Genomic DNA, 18,461 nt, shown 5'->3' with positions numbered 1-18,461 from the left:
AATATTGCAATTAATTCCCAATATTTTTCATAATATTTGTTTATAATCTTAAATAGTATAAATAGTATAAAAAAGCTACTAATTGTGTTGTGTCTTTTCAGTAAATTTTTGAAAAAATATGTTTTAATATAATCTTTAATGTACTTTAAATAACGATAGATTATACGAAATACTAGCTGAATATCGAATGCATTAATCGTTCTCGTTTTAGCGCAAATATACTAGGCATATTTGAAAAAAATAATACAATCTGAAAGAAATGTCAATAACATAAGAAAAAGAGAAAAGTCTATTAAAATATTATTTATTTTTCTTTACTTACGTCAAAATAAAAATTCACACAATTGTGTGTGATGAATCAATAACTTTTTCACAAATATACTACATAAAAAAATTTTTTTAGCTGGTTTTATAATAAATTATTAATTTTGTATTAAATAATTATTAGCAATATAAGTATGCAGCAGGAAAAGTACGTATACATATATATATGCCTTCCAATGTGATAAAATAAACATTACATTCGTAAATTTATGTGTAATTGTTAATGTACCAGCTTCAAATATTAACGCAAAGTTTGCAGTTTCTTAACAAAGGCACGACATAGGAGTTTAACAAAAATAACATAGAACTCTATTAATATCCGGCAGTCTACGTCTTCAGCATGGTGCTTACAGAGCGTGCGTGTCCGTAGAGTTTGTCAAAGAGAATATACAGTTTATTATTTAGTAATGATGAAAGAAGACGCATTCCCACCGATCATTAGGCTGCTCCAGGTAAAGACGCGTTACTAAATAATATCAATCATTCTAACAAGATCTTTCATCTTTAACTTCCGTTCCAAATTTCCTATTGTGTACACGGAAAATCTTAAAATTCAGTATTTTATATAACAATTCCCTCTAGCTTCAATATTTTTAAACACCGTTGCTGACATTAATAAACACGTTTGGGGTGAATTATCGATCGACATATACTTTGTAATAATTTATTTAAACATGAATCAAATGTAGCGTTGTACACCTTGCATCGATAACCGGTAAAATTAACTCCTATTTTTTATGAAGAAAGAACGTAGATTAACATAAAATAAATAAATAAATATCAGAAAAGCAAATCAGCTGACATTTCGCTATCGAGCTTTGCTCGTGGTGATTATTGGACACTGTCCAGTAAGCGATAGCTAGCTCAACATTATTTTTAGAAATAATTTGTCAAAGTATTCGGAAACGTTATTTGTATGTGTTTCAAGAAGTAATTGTCGACTATTCTGTCAACATTTCCTCCGCTATAACTTTAATAAATTATTAGATAAAATTCTTTTATTTCAATGTTACTATTGTTGAGACAAAAAGTTATTTGTGTTTTGTGCTTTGCTTTCACGAATCAAATATAACACATCTTGGCAAAGTAAAAGATGTTCAAATGTCTTTTAGTATCGCGTTTCAAATCTGTTTTTTAAAGATAATTATAATTTTTATTCGTCAAAGTTACCAACAATAATTTTCAGTTTAATTGGCTGTCAACTTTGTACAATTCTGCCATAAGCAACAAATTTGTGCCATTATATACGTATAACAAAATTTACAATATCTTTTTTTTTAAGTATAATACACGTGCCATGAAAATAATTGTGATGTCATAACTGAACTAAAAAAAAAAAAAAATTTATTAAAAAATTAAAATATTTAGTCCGATACGTTCAATTAAATATAGAGTTGGTTTAGTTAATTTGATTTAAAAATTTAAATGATTGATTTAAATGAATATTTTTTTTATGCTATTAAATAATTGTTAAATCAGCCCAATGTTTAATTTCGCGTCGGACTAAATATTTTAATTTTTCAACACACTTTTTTCTCAGTGCAGCAATTCGATCGAGAATTGTTGTCAGCAATATTGCACAGAAAATAAATTGTCGAACGCGATAATAAGGGCAGAACCTTTATACGTATCCGTGAAATCTCACAGCCGATTGGTGCGCAAGAGAATTAAGGGTACGAGAAGTGTGACAGCATGCTGGAGTCGGGGGGTCGCGGCCTTGGATGAAGTCACGCGAGTGCAAGGTTGTATCGAGGGATGTATGAGACAGGGTGACGCGCATACATACATAACGTTGTTCTTCCTACTTGCGGCCACACACAAACTCGGCACTAAAGATTTTATTGATCGCAATGTGCAACGACACACTGCTTATTTCTCTCGAGATGCGATTTAGGACGTTGACGTTACCGTTTACCAAAATGATACTAAAATTGCTTCTTAAAGTCCTCGCGCTCTTGTAAACACACAAGAGGAAAGTTATTACAACTTGTAAATTGTAATAACTTTTCTCGTAAATATGTCAGTGTGACATATTGACATAATTGCTGTTTTAGATTATTTAATTGATTAAATAATTAATCGAATAAATAATCTAACATTAATTAATCGATTGGCGGTGTCTATGCATAATTAATATATTATAGTATGTGAGTGTATTATTTTGTTATATTTTTAACAATTTTATTAAACAATATCCGACGCGCGGTATTAGTAGAATTAATAAATAATTGTTTTGTACATATTGAAAAAAGCGAATAAAATGAGGGTTAATAGTGTGATTAAAAATCCTTTATTTATTAATTCAATCACCCAATTTATTAATCTATAATCAATGATGCAAAGTTTCTTAAATTTATTATTTAAATTAAAGATATATGATTAGAGTTTCCATTTTCCGAAATATTAACAGTTTAAAATGACTCTTATAAAAATTTAATACTGAAAACATTAATTAAATTGATCAATGATTAATTACTTAATAATTACTCATTTTATTAACAACTTTTACTTTTAATACCCAAAATAAGTAATTAATCACTAGTCAACTTAATACTGCCAGGATTAAATTTCTGTAAGAGAAATAAAATGTATTTATATTAAAAAATTTATTTATTTTATAAAATTGAAATGTATTTTATTCTTCTATAATATATTGTTCAATTTTGATTAAAAAAAAACATTTAAAGAGAAAATTAAACAATTAAATTAAAACCTGGAACTAACAGCCTGGAACTAAAAAGAAGTTACACGTCTTATGCCTGTAAATATATATTCAAATATCTTAAATTACAATCAATCGATTATTGTGCATTAATGTATAATTACTATTATTTCTGTGATATTAGATAATTCTATGATGTGATCCTATTTCTTATATATCAAATTCCTATTGTTTCGCAACTTCTTCTTTAAAAATTCTACGTATTTTTCCCATGGTACACGTCTCTTGAGGTGGCTCCGTGGCTTAAGAAGATATTTCGATGTTTTAGTAGTAATTCTTTCCCGGTTCAATCTTGCGCACATTTGGCTAGGTATCTTTACATTTGCCGGCTGATAGAAGGATAGCTCCGAGCATGATGTTTGCACGTGGCGGCTTGAATACAAAATGCATCACTTGCATTCCCCGCAACCCCTTATACCTTGCGCACAGAAGAGTGCGCGCTATCATCGCCGCTGTAGTTTCTTTCGCAGGAACTCTTTTCCACCTTCCCCGTCGGTAATCCAAGCTAGATGGTGATTCTACAGCGAACACGTCGAACCCTTATAACGTCTCCATAGTGCACACGAACACACTAGAAGCAAAAGGGTTGAGTATAGCGACAGGATAAAATGAGAAAATGAGGAGGGATGAAAGTAAGCTTGTTATATTTCAGAATAAAATGTCTTTAAAAAAATAAAAAGCAAAATATATTGATCGAGAAATATCATTTTAATTTTTATCAAAGGAAGATTGGATTTATTTCACAAAGCAGCAATTAAACGGATTCTTTCTGCGCCTCTCTGGAAATTTTTATATCAGCCCAATAATTTAAATTGATCGATTTAACTTTTCTATAAAAATTTTATTCAAGATATTATATATAAATATATATATATATATATATATATATTTAAATATATATATATATATATATATATATATATTTAAATATAAATTTATATATAAACACACAATTATTTATTTATTAAAAAGAAAATAGTTTTTTTTCAATCTAAAACGTAGAAACCAGTACGATTTTTAAAAAATATACCTATATTGAATTATTACTTACTTTCAGTATAAAAATACTATTAGTATTTAGTATAAAAATACTTTTAATAGTAAAAAAAATAATAATTACTGGCCAATTTAGTACTGCTAGCATTATATTTCTGTAAGGAAAATACAATGTGAAAGTCATACTACGTAACGTGTGCATTTTACAGTTATGTAATGTAAAGTGGCGATTTGTCAAGGTTCCAAAAACGGAAGGAAAGGGAGGGAAAAATGTGAAAAGCAAAAAAATATTTTTACTGTTAAAACAGCGGCAGAGTACGCAGCGTGGCGGAGTAAGGGAGAATGGGAACAATGCGGGAGTTGTAGAAGGGCCGCGGCGCGACGGGAAGACGGACGACGCATGTGCTTCTCGGGGAAGGGTGCGAGTGAGCCGACGGCAGCCACCCCTCGGGTGCAAGCCACCCCTGTGTGGTGTTCCCTCTATATGCGAGATCGTTGTCGCTCGATTCTGCGCCGTTGCGTGTTTCCCGCAGGGCGGCTCCTACCGTCTAAAGCTCTCTCTTCCTGGCGTTATCGCGTTGTGCGCACCCCCGAGGGATGTGTGCACAAATGGTGGTGTAACGCGCGCGGTCGGTGTCGAAGGAGAGACGTAGCGTCTCGTGCGTGAGTGCGTACGTTCAACGTCGAGTCCCGAGAAGTCGAGACTGTCGAGAGGCGCTTTCCCTGACCCACAGCCATCAGTCGCGATGGTCACCGACAATACCAGTCAGGTACGGTCTCCAGTAGAAGCGGCATAGCGGTTTGCGGAGCCGGCACCTCGCATTCTCTCTCTCTCTCTCTCTCTCTCTCTATCTTTCTTACTCTCTCTTTCTCTTTCTGCATGCACCCTCTTTCTCGTCCACTCCGAATTGACCGATCGAAGAAGACGATGAGCGGTGGAATTTTCGAGTACCTCTAATTCTCAGCTCTAGAATTGCAAGACTCTCATCGTCCTTCGAGGGACTGGTCATACCATGACTTACAAAAGTCAAAAAGTAATATACATATATAGATACAGATATAGCGATAGTTATATATATATATATATATATATATATATATAGTTATTATTACATCGCAATAGCCGGCTGGAGATTGTTAACATGTCTTTTACAGAAATTGATTCTTGGTACTATCAAATTGGCCAGTGATTAATTACTTATTTACTATCAACTCTACTCGTTACTAACAACAGCTCTATTAAGACCCGAAATAAGTGCTGGCCAATTTAATAGTGTCAAATACTAAACTTCTCTAAAGTTTCTAAAATTCACAACAGAAATCCGAAGTATAGTTACTTTTGTCGAGTGCAAATTCCGATACGGTGATTAAAAGGGGAGAAATACGTTTTACGACAGCCATGCATCTTCATTATCATAGAAATAATTGTCGCGTGCAGGGAAGTCGCATGCAGTACGGAGCTACAGTTAAATTATACAGATTTCCGATTATAGTTTTATTAGCGAGAGGGTGTTGTATGTGGACAACGGAGCTTCTCCATGGTAATAGAAAGGATATAAAAGCTAGGAGGATGGACTATCAGGGCGATGCGCGAAATAGACCGGATAGGGCGTTCAGGCGCGACAGCCGGCGAATACGGTGCGTATCGATGTCAAAGAGGAACGCAACGATAGCGGTCACGACTGAAAAGCTGTAAAAGCGCAATTCGTCGGGCGCTGTATGGCTGTATCGAGACGCAGCGCATTAGGAGCCGGCAGAACTTACCGGTCAAAGGTCAGGGTGACGGAGCGTAGCACGCGCGCGCGCAAGTAGCGTTGACGCGGGGCAGACCACCTGGTCGACATGGTTCCTTATCGTGATGATTCACAGCGGGGTTGTAGACAGAGGGGCGAGATACGCGGGACTCTGCTTCCTCGAAAGAATAAACCAGAAAATTACGAGTTGGCTAACTTTAATGACGCTTCGTAGAATTACTCTATCAGTCGTTGACCAATCTCACCAGTAAATGACTGTTGAAGAAAAATGCTGAAATAAGATTTTTAAATAATAAATTGCAAATTGATACTTTTTAGATCTAAGGACGACGGGTAAAATGGCCCCATTTTTCTCGAATATGGAGTGGGAAGTAGACTTGGTATGTTTTTTTTTTTGTAGTTTTTGAACTGTTGAATCCGAGTCTGATCTGTAAAAAATTTTAATTTATCGGGAAAGTATTAAAATCAGCATATGAACTTATTAAACATTTAGTATTGTAAATTATTATTATTTACGAACATGTTAATTTGTGTTTTACTGCTTATATAATAGGTTGAGAAGTAACGCGTTATTATTACTTGTCACATCGATATCATTAGTGACTGGCCTACTTTATCAAAAAAAGTAACAATTGTTTTTTTTTCTCTTTGTAATGTTAACAATGACGTCGTTATATTTTCACAGTAACAAATTTTATTATTATTTTATAAACGTATATATGCAAATGGACCATGTTACGATTATTCAAAATCGTATTAAAGTCAAATAGAGACATAGTCAATTGAATACATAGACATTATAAAAAGAGTCATAAAAGTTTCAAAAGAAAGTCACGAAAAATTCGTTACTTTCCAAGATAACGCGTTATTTTTATAAAAAAAACCTTGCTGTATACGATATACCGTACGTTTATGTTTCTTAATAAGAGAGAAATGTCTTCCGTAATCTGCCCTTGTTGATGCAACCTTGTTGGTCACCAGGTTGTTGGATGTTGCTCCCACATTATTATGATAATAATTTAATATTATGATTTTCTGATTTCTTTCTCTAGTAAAAGAAAAAACATCCATTTAAATGTTTAACATGTCAAACATCTTTTAAAATAATGTTGTTGATAGTGAGAGTGATTCTGAGCAAGAATAATTGTTCTATTTTTCTTTTTTCTTTTATATATTATACATATAGAGGAATATATACATATTCCTCTATATGTATAATATATAAATTTATTAGAAGTCTTTTACTATATGTATATGTATATTCGCACAAAAAAATATTTTTTTAATCACCAAGATCCGTTTTGATCAAATAAAGCGTTCTTCACTGTTCACTTATTAATTTATGCTATTCACATATCGATTAATTTTCACTTAATATTATTTTTTTTTACCACAGTTTGACATTTTTATTAACATACTGTTTTCATAATAGCTTCTTGTATATTTAATGATGTGCTGATTTTATTATTTTCCCGATAAATTAAAATTTGTAAAAGATCAGAATCAAATTGAAGCTCAAAAAATACAATAAAACATCGTTTTACTTCGTCGTTTTTACTTGCCACTTCTGAACCTAAAATTGGCCTATCTTACCCGACATCCTTTTATACAAATTTAATCAACATTATTTTTCACTTAAAAATGTAATTATATTAAGTTATTTTTATTTGTCCGTTGACTGGTTCAATTTCTTATTTGTTCATTTTTTTGTGACTGGTGAAATGACCCTACTGGTTTTTCAATTTTCTGAGAGTCAATTTTATTAAATTCTTAAATTTAAATCTTCTACTAAATTTTCTTTTCTATATTCCATTTAATATCACAGATCCAAGATTGATTAATTTATCGAGCATTCGTTAAATTCCTTTTAAGTTTGTATTCTATAAATTTATACAAGTCTCGAAAAGTCTTAAAGCTGTCTGAGAGAAGAGAATGAGTTTTTGTAAATATTTGAACTTCTGCACAGCTTTAACGCGCGTATAATAAATAAACCATAACGTTGATTAATGAGAAGGATAACACCAGTGAGCGCGAAGTGTTAAACGCGTGAAAATAAAAAAAAAAGAACAGGGTTGCATCATCGTCACAAACTGGGTTACTTATACATCATATCTATATAAATAACTATATTACTTTATTTTTTTTTTATAGTTTATAGCTGCCCCTCCATTTTCCATATTGTCTTTTCCATGTACTTCTAAATGTTTCGTTTCTGCAGCCATTTATTACAGAATAAAATATTTGTGTTTAGCCTGATGACACGACAGCATTTCTTCGCGCTGCTCGATCCGGCAACCTCGAGAGGGTGGTCGAATTTCTTGATACCGACTTAGATATTAATACAGCCAACTCGGTAAGTGTTAAACATAAAATATTAAATTATTTACTAAAATATGTTAATTTTGCGTAATTTTATTTCAGTATTATTTCAAACAATTGTGCTCAACAATGATTAATATTTTTTATATAAAGAACTGAAAAATGAAAGCTTATTATCTCACTTAATTAATTTTATTTTAATATTGTTTACATTTAACTTTAAATAAATTAAGTAATTAAATTCAACATAAACCAATTTGATTGTGATAATAATCTTTAATTTGTGTCTTATTGCAGAACGGTTTAAATGCCTTGCATTTAGCTTCGAAGGATGGCCACGTCGAGATAGTAACCGAGTTATTAAGAAGGGGCGCAAAGGTGGATGCGGCAACGAAGAAAGGAAATACCGCGTTACATATAGCTTCGTTAGGTAAAAAAAAAAGGAACGATAATTCCCATTGTTTAAACGCATATGCTCAGTCATTTATATATTTTGCATTTTTCCAGCTGGTCAGTCTGAAATAGTCAATATACTTATTCAATATGGTGCCGCGGTCAATATTCAGTCGCAAAATGGATTTACTCCTTTATACATGGCTGCGCAGGAGAATCACGACCAAGTCGTCAAGCTCCTGCTCAGTAACGGAGCGAATCAAAGTCTCGCGACTGAGGTAAGCTTTGATCCATTTTCTCAAAATACATTATTTAATTAGATTTATGCTACTAACTTGAATGAGTTCAATTATCCTTTTTAACAAATTATTTTCACTTGTGTAACAGCTGAGAGAATCTGGACTACTTAAAATTTTTAACAAACTACTCGTAGTTATATAATTATACACACTCTGTCGGAGAAGAGCGTGTTCACTGAATTATTTTGAACTAGATTTTTAGATATTTTTATTGATAAAAGTTAAAATATTCTTTTGACATTTTCAGGATGGATTTACGCCGCTCGCCGTGGCGATGCAGCAAGGCCACGATAAGGTAGTCAGCGTTCTCTTAGAAAATGATTTGAAGGGAAAGGTCAGACTGCCGGCACTCCACATCGCCGCGAAAAAAGACGATTGCAAAGCCGCTGATTTACTCTTACAAGTAAAGATGTTTATCAAACAAGAAAATATCAATTGATAAAAATATGAAACGATCGAGCGAATTTTTAAAATACCATTTGTAACGATTGAATGTGTTACAGAATGACCATAAGCCCGATGTGACATCGAAGAGTGGTTTCACCCCCCTTCACATCGCCGCTCATTATGGAAACGAGGAAATAGCACGGTTATTAATAAAACGAGGAGCCGATGTAAATTATTTAGCTAAGGTAAGGAACGTTTTGCGATTTCTAAGAAAAATAATTAAAGTAGAAAATATATAAAAATAATTTGAGCTTAGTAAATTTCTGTCATCGAAGATATAACGCGTTCCAATGATGTGAAATTGCAATTTGAAATAAGATTGTTTTCAACGTTACAAATAATAATGAAATACATTTTATTTTCTTTCTTTTTTTACTTAAAAATAGCATAATTTTGATTATACTATTTTCTGAATAGTTTAGCATTTTTGATATCACGATACAATAATTCTTGAGCGTAATATATTTTCGTCAGCATAACATAAGCCCGCTACACGTAGCGGCAAAGTGGGGCAAGAACAATATGGTTAAGATACTGCTGGAGAACTCGGCGCAAATCGATGCCAAAACTAGGGACGGTTTAACTCCGCTACATTGCGCAGCACGATCGGGACATGAACAGGTTGTCAGCACGCTTCTTGAAAATTCTGCGCCAATCAGCGCGCGTACCAAGGTATATTTTAGCAAATGCTCCACTAAATCTTCTCTCGTATCGATTAGTTTGCAAATTTCAAATAATTTTCTCTCATCTCTCTTTCTCGTTATTTTTAACATTCGATAGATATAACGATAGATATAACGGTAAGAATAAGCATATTAAAAATTAAAAAAAAAAATGAGATTTTAAGATTAAGGTTGCAGTTATATCCAGAACTGTGGCGCTACAGATATTTAATTATTTTGAAATGTTCTAATTCTTTTTGTGATTTACAGATCAATGCTTTCGATTTAGATTCTACGTACATGTATACACTTAACAATCTGTTCTGTAATTTCGTCTTAAATTAAAAATGATCTTTCTTGCAGAATGGGCTGTCACCGTTACACATGGCCTCTCAAGGAGACCACGTGGATGCTGCAAGAGTGCTGATGTACCATCGGGCGCCAGTAGACGAAGTGACCATCGACTATCTGACCTCGCTTCACGTTGCCGCGCACTGCGGCCACGCTAGGGTCGCCAAATTATTACTCGATCGTAAAGCCGATCCGAACGCACGAGCTCTGAATGGTTTCACGCCGCTCCATATCGCTTGCAAGAAGAACCGCATCAAAGTGGTGGAACTCCTGCTGAAGCATGGTGCATCCATCGAATCGACCACGGAGGTAACGCAACACGTTTCCTCGTTCACACTGTCAAGCATCTCGCAATCATGTTTTCATAAATGTCTCTTCGCAACTGTAAATCACAAATGTTTTCACACAGTGTCAATAACAATGTTTGATGGAATATTACGAAGCTAAATCGTGGTACCTATTGCATTTGCACGGAAATAACCGTTTTAACACGCGAACGTATATTCGAAGTGTAAATAAAACGTCACATCAATATATATATATATATATATATATATATATATATATATATAAATATTGCACTTTAATGGTAATTAACATTAAAAGTTAACCAAAGAAAGTAATAATGTCCATAAGAACCGACACAAGTTGTTCATATAATTTGATTAATTATTACAAAAATCGTAGACGTTTCGGCTCGCAACTTAGGGTTGAAATTTTCTTCGATACATAGATAACAACGATAGATACAAAGATCAATCGTCAATGATGCATTGAATTCTATTGTTAATCAAAGCAAAAACCATGTTACACAGATATTGCGTAGATGTAGTCAATAAATTAAAATTTAACGTGATATATTGTCCATTAATAGAATAGTCAGCATTCGACGAGCATTCAAACTCATCTTAAAATTGTGCAAAATAATAAATTATAAACGTAACATTCATGTGCGGAGAGTCAAAGTGTTTGAGGTTTACAGAACAGCGTCGATTCTTATAGGCATTATTCTTTTCTTCGATTTAAATTCTTCACAATCAAAGTTTTAGGTTTTTAAAGGAAGAATTAACGTTGTTAAGAAGAGTCTTCATCCGTTCTTCTGTGCCCCGCAAATATAAGATCGATCGGTAAATCTCAAAGACTGGTTAAAGGGTCGTGCATTTAGTAATAAATGATAAAACTGACGAAATTAATCGGCGTGATCTTCCTTTGCCACAATTATATTTATTCCTCGTCAGTTTTCGAGACACTGATTGCCGGAACGATAAAACGAAAATCGATGAAATTAAACCTGGGAGTCATATCGAAAAATCGAGATATTAACAGACAAATACGTGTGTTTTGCAGTCCGGGCTGACTCCGTTACATGTGGCCAGTTTTATGGGGTGTATGAATATCGTGATATTCCTACTGCAGCATGAAGCCAATCCTGACGTGCCAACTGTTAGGGGTGAAACACCCCTGCATCTGGCAGCTAGAGCTAATCAAACAGACATTATTCGAATTTTACTAAGAAATGGTGCCAAAGTCGATGCTCGTGCAAGGGTAAGTAGAGCGTGTTGCATTCCGAAACCGATTCCGACCCCCCTTTCTGCTGCTTTTTCGACCTTCAGCCATTAAATGCTGCTTGTTTAACGTAACGACAGCGAGTACCTCTCCTAAAAAAAAAAAAAAAAATTACATAATCTAGAAAGTCATGTACATACAAATGATCACTCATACGCACCCCTTTATACAAAAGCATGAACCATTAACCAGTCTCATATACCGAAGTTCAAATTTAACTTCTCTTATTAGCCATTTCATAATTGAAGTGTGTGATCTTCCAATTGCAAGTAAGAGGAACCTAGTGTTGTTTTTCACGCTTCCTTGTTCAGTCACTTAAATCTTTAAGGCACTATATAATACGAACACATCATGGTCTGATTTGTAATTCGAAACTTTTCTAGTCACGTGTCTCACCTTCACGCTTTTTATACCTTATTGCTTCGCAAACAAAAAAACAAAAAAAAAACAAAAAAAAGAAAACAAATTTTTGCCGCATTTTTCAATACCGTCACGTCGTTATTTTATAGGAACAGCAAACGCCGCTTCATATAGCCTCCCGATTAGGAAATATCGATATAGTTATGCTGTTGCTGCAGCACGGCGCGGCCGTGGACACCGCTACGAAAGATATGTACACGGCGCTTCATATCGCGGCGAAGGAGGGTCAAGAGGAGGTAATGTACAATGAATACGCGCAAATTGCGGATTACATCGCCACGCAAAGCAGAACGTACTTGTTCTGGACCCGGCAACGCGAGTACCTCATTTAGGATGGAGAGGGCCGCTGCGGACGCGCTTGTCGTTAATCTGTTGTTACCTGTGCACGTCGTTATCATCGCTCTCATCGCACATACTCTGTTTTACATCTTCTGTTAATATAATTTTGTTTACGTTGATTATACATTTTATGTTACGTTTATCCATCATATTGTATCTCCGTTATGTAATAAACTTTTTCGTTACATTGTTTATTCTTTATGTTTACCTTATTTCTTCTATTTTTACGCATGTACTGAAATCACATTTCATACTTGTCAAACTTATGTATTCTGAAAACTCGTTCAGTTTTATTTTATCGCCGCATCTCTCCCCTCATCCCCGCACCATGTATTTTTTATTATCACAAAAACAATCTCATTACACGAAGATAGCCAGATTGGACGTAATTTCACCCCGTGACATTTGGCAGTCGTTTCATTTCTCTAAGCCACGATATTGATTGTCAAGCGTTGCGTCAAACCAAACATATCTAGGTTCTCATTATATTTCTGCGCGCTTCATAAATAATTTGCTAGAGCTTTCGTAGAGTTCGCGAAAGTAATTAAAGTCTTTGAACGAACAGTGATCTAATTCCTACAATTCTAATTTGCGGTTATTTTCGTAATTGTGTCATGTCGCTAAAATACACGGATACGATCATTTTTAATACATTTCTCAGTTCTAATGGGCATCTTTCTATCGAAAGGTAACCCAAAATATTTATTAAGCTTTTAATACGCAGTATTATTTAAAGTTTCATTCTATAAATGTAATACAGAATAAAATTTATTTTTCATGAGAATGTGAAAGAAGGTTACTTGTATATTTAAAAGTACTAAGAAATTATCTGAAATAATTAAAAGAAAAGTCTGCTTTGTTTTGTACTGCAAAAGTGTATAAGTAAAGACTAAGACAGATCCTGAAAAAACTTTTTTGTAACGCAAAATCTTTTTGACAAACAGGTGGCGGCCATTCTTGTGGAGAACAATGCTTCTCTCAAGGCTGCAACGAAAAACGGCTTTACACCTTTACATATCGCGGCTAAATACGGAAATATGAATGTCGCAAATATACTCTTGCAAAAAGAAAGCAAACTCGATGTCCAAGGAAAGGTTCGTGTATATTTATATATGTACTCAAATTATATCGAATTAGGTAAAAAAAATCTATCCAGACATCTAGACGAAAGAAAAAAGAAACACAATGTATTCCTTATTTCATACAGTAATTTTATTTCTTTAATATTGTTTCTTATTGTCTCAGTAATTGCACAATGTTACTTTCCTTTAAACTATCAAAAAAATTTCTAAGCAAAGAATTTAAGATTTCTAAAAAAGCTGAAATATAAATATAAATTTTGCTTAAAATTTTTGTGATTTTTTTTTTAATACAATGTGATATTATATTGCAAAAATTATTTTTTTACTTCCGAACAAGTTACATTAAATTATGCAGAATATATGTTTGACGTTTCAGAACGATATCACGCCCCTGCATTTAGCAGGTCACTATGAACATCCAAACATTGCGACTATGTTATTAGAAAGAGGAGCGTCGCCTCATCTTTCGTCGCAAAATGGACATACTCCGCTACATATCGCTGCTCGCAAAAATCAGGTAAACTTGTCTCGAAACTGTCGACAAATTTTAAAATAATTTGTAAATACTCTAACACATGAATGTTTATGCTGTTCTACCGTTTATTATTGTTCGCTGTTAACTGTTTTGCAAAAAACGATCTCTTTCACGCGGCTAGATGGACATTGCCTCTACTCTCTTGGAGAGCGGAGCGAACGCAAACGCGGAATCCAAAGCGGGTTTTACCCCGTTGCATCTAAGTGCGCAAAAAGGACATTATGACATGACGAATTTGCTAATTGAGCATGGTGCCAATCCCAATTACAAAGCCAAGGTAAATCAGTCTTTTCTCAAATATTGATATATTTAGAAATTTTAAGTTTAGGTCTACAAGGTCGGAACCATTGCGTGATTCTTTATTTAATTTATTTATGTAATCTCTTCCTCGTTTTACAAAGTTACATTTTTTTCAAAATTTTTAAACTTCTTTTTCTTAAATTATTTTTAATATCCACATATTTTGCAAATGTAGAAATTAATATTTCAAATAATATATGATATCAATTTTTTGACATACTTGAAAAAACTGTTGTTAATATTTATTCTATGCAATACAAAATCATGCACAATGACGGATGTATCATTTTCTCATTACTTCTTATCAGAACGGACTCACAGCATTGCATTTATGCGCGCAAGAAGATTTCATTAGAGTGGCTTCTATCTTGGTGAAAAACGGGGCTGACGTTGAGAGTCAAACAGAAACTGGTTATAGACCGATACACGTGGCTGCACACTTCGGAAATCTATCAATGATACGATTTTTATTGAAACATAACGCCACGATCGATGTTAGAACTAATCAGAATTACACCCCGCTTCATCAGGCCGCCCAACAAGGTCACGCTCATATCGTCACCGCTTTGTTGGAAGGAAACGCTTCACATAAAGCGCGTACTAATGTAAGCAACTTACATTATTGCTATGTATGCGTTTGTATAAGTGTTTATTAATGTTATACCTATTTATTAACAATAATTAATCCATAAGTATACTATCGATTAAATATAAAATGTTATAAATCTTATTTCTTACAACAATTAGTTATAAACTTTTATCCTTTTTAAGATTTTATCAGATATCAATTTTTATAAATATACAAATTTTTTTAAATATTATAAAAATTTGTATATGAATTCTATAGTATTAGATTTTGATAAATTTATAAAACCCGTTGTCGTAGGATGGCTTAACGGCACTGAACATAGCACAAAAATTAGGATATATCTCTGTGATGGAAGTGCTGAAGGGATTGCCTTACGACAGTGCGACTCCAGATAACAAAAACTGGGAGGAAAAGTACAAAGTAATAGCTCCAGAAAGCTTGCAAGAAACTAGTTTTATGTCTGATTCGGAAGACGAAAATGGTATGTGCTCATAGATACAAATAACGCTAATGTAGAATAATTATGCTTTTTGCAAAGAAAAGTTTCTCTCTTCAGGTTCTGACGCGTTAATTAACGAACAACCTTATCGATATCTTACGGCAGATTTAATGAAGAGTCTAAGGGATGATTCGTTGCCTATTGATGTTACTAGGGATGACCCGGTGCACAGACAAGGTAAAAAATATAAATTTTGTTATCTAAGTTATTTTAGAAGTTTGTTTAAAAAATATTTATTTTTATAACGCTTAAAATTTTGTAACAAATTATGAATTTTGACAATTATGTATAAACTGATTTAAAATTACAATAAAATCCAAAAATAAAATTACTAGAATAAGTAAATAAAATTCTTCAAGTCCAGCAATTTATTTTTCAAATCATCTTTTTGATATTTTATGTGCAAAGTGTGTATATTTTATTTCCATTTAAATGAAAGTATTATAAAGCAATTGAAAAAACAAGATAATTTTTTAAAGAAATTGGTGCATTTATATAAAACTTATTCTTATTTTAGTTACAAAAGAAGAAAGGCAAGAATTTGCACAAAGCAATAATTACTGTTTAGCAGAAAATTTTGATAATGACGGACTGAATCTGGGGTAAATATTAATTAATTATTTCCATAAGACAATGTAGACAGTTAAATAATTTTAATATATTATATAATTGCATAAAATAATCGTTATTCATTTAAAACTGAAATAATTAAGAACAGTTCTTTTAAAGATTTTTGTTCAAACTTGATCTAAGAATGTATATTTTTTTTTATAGGAAGCTGCACTTTAGGTCGTAAGTATAAAACAGTAGATAACTCGTCTGATAGAAAAAAAAGAAAAATGTTAAATAAGTGCAAAGAATTACAAGGGTTTGGATTTACAGATTTTTAATAAGTTTTCTGGTTGACGCACGTGGCGGTGCCATGAAAGGATGCAGACACAGCGGTGTGCGTATTATTGTACCGCCTCGAAGAGCAACGATGCCGATTCGCGTAACGTGCAGACTAGTAAAAACAAGTAAAGTAGCAAATCCGCCTCCTTTGATGGAAGGAGAGGCCCTGGCTACTCGAATTATCGAGATGGGTCCAGTGGGCGCGAAATTTTTAGGGTACACTTAATTATCAACTATAATTTCAACATACTCGTATTAGACATAAGCCAAAATTATATGCAAAACATGTATTCTTTTCCCTATCACGATATACTAAATATAAAATTTATTAAATCATAACGTTAATTCTTCAATATTCAAATTTACGTGGAAATGAATTATTTCAGACCTGTCTTAATTGACATACCGCACTTTGCATCTGTTCGCGGAAAAGAACGAGAAATTATTATTCTGCGAAGCGAAAATGGAGAAACGTGGAAGGAACACGATAATTCTGCGGATAATGACGATACTCTTCTTAATACGCCTTATGGTATACAATTTCAAAAAATTGATATATTATCATCAAATTTTATTTACTTTTTAATCCTCAAATGTTTATCACGCAATTTGAAATTTTAATTTTATTTAATCTTTTTTTATAATGCGTAGTTTATTAGATGAGTTGTCTTGTTTGAGTAGCATATATTTAAGTTAACTATTATACAATCTTAATAAATGCTTAAAAATTTTAATTTTAATAGAATATTAAACAGAGCCATTGCTTTTTCCAGATCCTCAGATGAGCGTAGCATACTCGAACAGAATTATTCGCATAACCACCACAGATTTCCCGCAGTATTTCGCTATCGTAACGAGAATCAAGCAAGAAGTTCACGTTATCGGCGCCGAGGGTTGCATTTTGTTATCAAGCGTGGCGAACAACGTGCAAGCAGTTTTCCCACCGGGAGCGTTAACGAAAAAAATCAAAGTCGGTTTACAGGTAATTAAATTTATAAGTTCAATTGTTATACGATCGCAAGTAAGAGGGCAAGCGATGAAGAATGTAAAGCTCCCATTTGTGTTTAGGCGCACGTTATTCCGTCTGAACTCACGGCCAAACTACTCGGCAATTGCGTTGCCGTTTCACCGGTGATTACTATCGAACCCAGACGACGGAAGTTCCACAAACCAATAACCCTTACGATTCCCGTACCGCAAGCCGCGAACAAGGGAATGATCAATCAATATGGTGGAGAGACACCTACGTTACGCCTCTTGTGTAGCATTGCGGGTATTTATGAATATTTTAGAATTTTACACAAGCAAACAAACAAGTACAGTTTATTTTGCAAATTTATCAGTAATTGATATTAAAAAAAAAAGTAATTTGATTATAATAAGAAATTATTTTTGATGATAAAAATATATGTGCATGTTTGTATGATCAATTTAAAAATAATGTGAATTATTTTCTTCACGTATTAATAAAAAAATATTTGAAACTTATTTTGTACTAATAAAAGAAAAAAGATATTACTAATAATTACTAAATTTTTATATAAAAAAAAATCAGCATCTAGTTAAATTAATTACAAGATTACAATTTAATCATTATAAATTAATTTATTTGTATAACTAATTACTTTTTATTTTTGCTGAGAAGTATTTTGGGTTATATTTTAATGAAGACATGAATTTAATTTTTGTTTCTACAATATATAATATCGTTGAGATGATAAAAATTAATTAATTTTAGGTGGAACCAACGAGTCACAATGGGAAGATGTTACTGGATCAACGCCGTTAACCTTCATGAACGACAGAGTGTCGTTTACCACTACCGTTTCAGCACGATTCTGGTTGATGGATTGCAGAAATATTGCCGCAGTACCGAAAATGGCAACGGAATTGTACGAAGCATCCTTACATGTGCCATACATAACGAAGTAAGCATCTTTTCTATCTTATATGCATTATAATCCTTTAATTCT

At 33.1% G+C, this 18,461-nt stretch overlaps 1 protein-coding gene and 1 long non-coding RNA gene across 8 annotated transcripts in view; one reads left to right on the top strand and one right to left on the bottom strand.

Annotated features, from left to right (window-relative positions):
• The first annotated feature begins 639 nt into the window (after window positions 1-639).
• Window positions 640-18,461, top strand: part of LOC105201790 (ankyrin-2) — a 30,931-nt gene continuing 13,109 nt past the window's right edge. The window contains exons 1-23 of one of the 6 annotated variants that reach the window (XM_039450836.1): window positions 640-776; window positions 8,048-8,149; window positions 8,413-8,545; window positions 8,623-8,786; window positions 9,055-9,210; window positions 9,311-9,439; window positions 9,729-9,926; window positions 10,280-10,576; window positions 11,615-11,812; window positions 12,343-12,489; window positions 13,537-13,686; window positions 14,051-14,191; window positions 14,331-14,486; window positions 14,818-15,114; window positions 15,396-15,579; window positions 15,703-15,774; window positions 16,115-16,199; window positions 16,372-16,389; window positions 16,480-16,704; window positions 16,875-17,020; window positions 17,262-17,470; window positions 17,557-17,761; window positions 18,227-18,416. In XM_039450836.1, coding sequence (XP_039306770.1) covers window positions 732-776; window positions 8,048-8,149; window positions 8,413-8,545; window positions 8,623-8,786; window positions 9,055-9,210; window positions 9,311-9,439; window positions 9,729-9,926; window positions 10,280-10,576; window positions 11,615-11,812; window positions 12,343-12,489; window positions 13,537-13,686; window positions 14,051-14,191; window positions 14,331-14,486; window positions 14,818-15,114; window positions 15,396-15,579; window positions 15,703-15,774; window positions 16,115-16,199; window positions 16,372-16,389; window positions 16,480-16,704; window positions 16,875-17,020; window positions 17,262-17,470; window positions 17,557-17,761; window positions 18,227-18,416 — 3,647 coding nt within the window. In that variant the 5' untranslated portion in view covers window positions 640-731. Of the gene's footprint in view, window positions 777-4,415; window positions 4,813-4,842; window positions 5,077-8,047; window positions 8,150-8,412; window positions 8,546-8,622; window positions 8,787-9,054; window positions 9,211-9,310; window positions 9,440-9,728; window positions 9,927-10,279; window positions 10,577-11,614; window positions 11,813-12,342; window positions 12,490-13,536; window positions 13,687-14,050; window positions 14,192-14,330; window positions 14,487-14,817; window positions 15,115-15,395; window positions 15,580-15,654; window positions 15,775-16,114; window positions 16,200-16,371; window positions 16,390-16,479; window positions 16,705-16,874; window positions 17,021-17,261; window positions 17,471-17,556; window positions 17,762-18,226; window positions 18,417-18,461 lie in introns of those variants that run through there. The other 5 variants (XM_011169994.3, XM_039450829.1, XM_039450834.1 and 2 more) reach the window with 5 other exon arrangements.
• The window catches only part of LOC113004321, a 32,361-nt gene continuing 16,977 nt past the window's right edge, over window positions 3,078-18,461 (bottom strand). Inside the window, exons 2-3 of one of the 2 annotated variants that reach the window (XR_005575077.1) lie at window positions 5,807-6,067; window positions 3,078-3,617 (exon numbers count right to left, since the gene is read on the bottom strand). This is a non-coding gene — a long non-coding RNA (uncharacterized LOC113004321). Of the gene's footprint in view, window positions 3,618-5,806; window positions 8,053-18,461 lie in introns of those variants that run through there. The other variant, XR_003268981.2, reaches the window with a different exon arrangement.

Source organism: Solenopsis invicta, chromosome 1 (assembly GCF_016802725.1).
Source record: "Solenopsis invicta isolate M01_SB chromosome 1, UNIL_Sinv_3.0, whole genome shotgun sequence".
NCBI lineage: Eukaryota > Metazoa > Arthropoda > Insecta > Hymenoptera > Formicidae > Solenopsis > Solenopsis invicta.
This window is presented reverse-complemented; position numbering and strand designations above follow the sequence as displayed.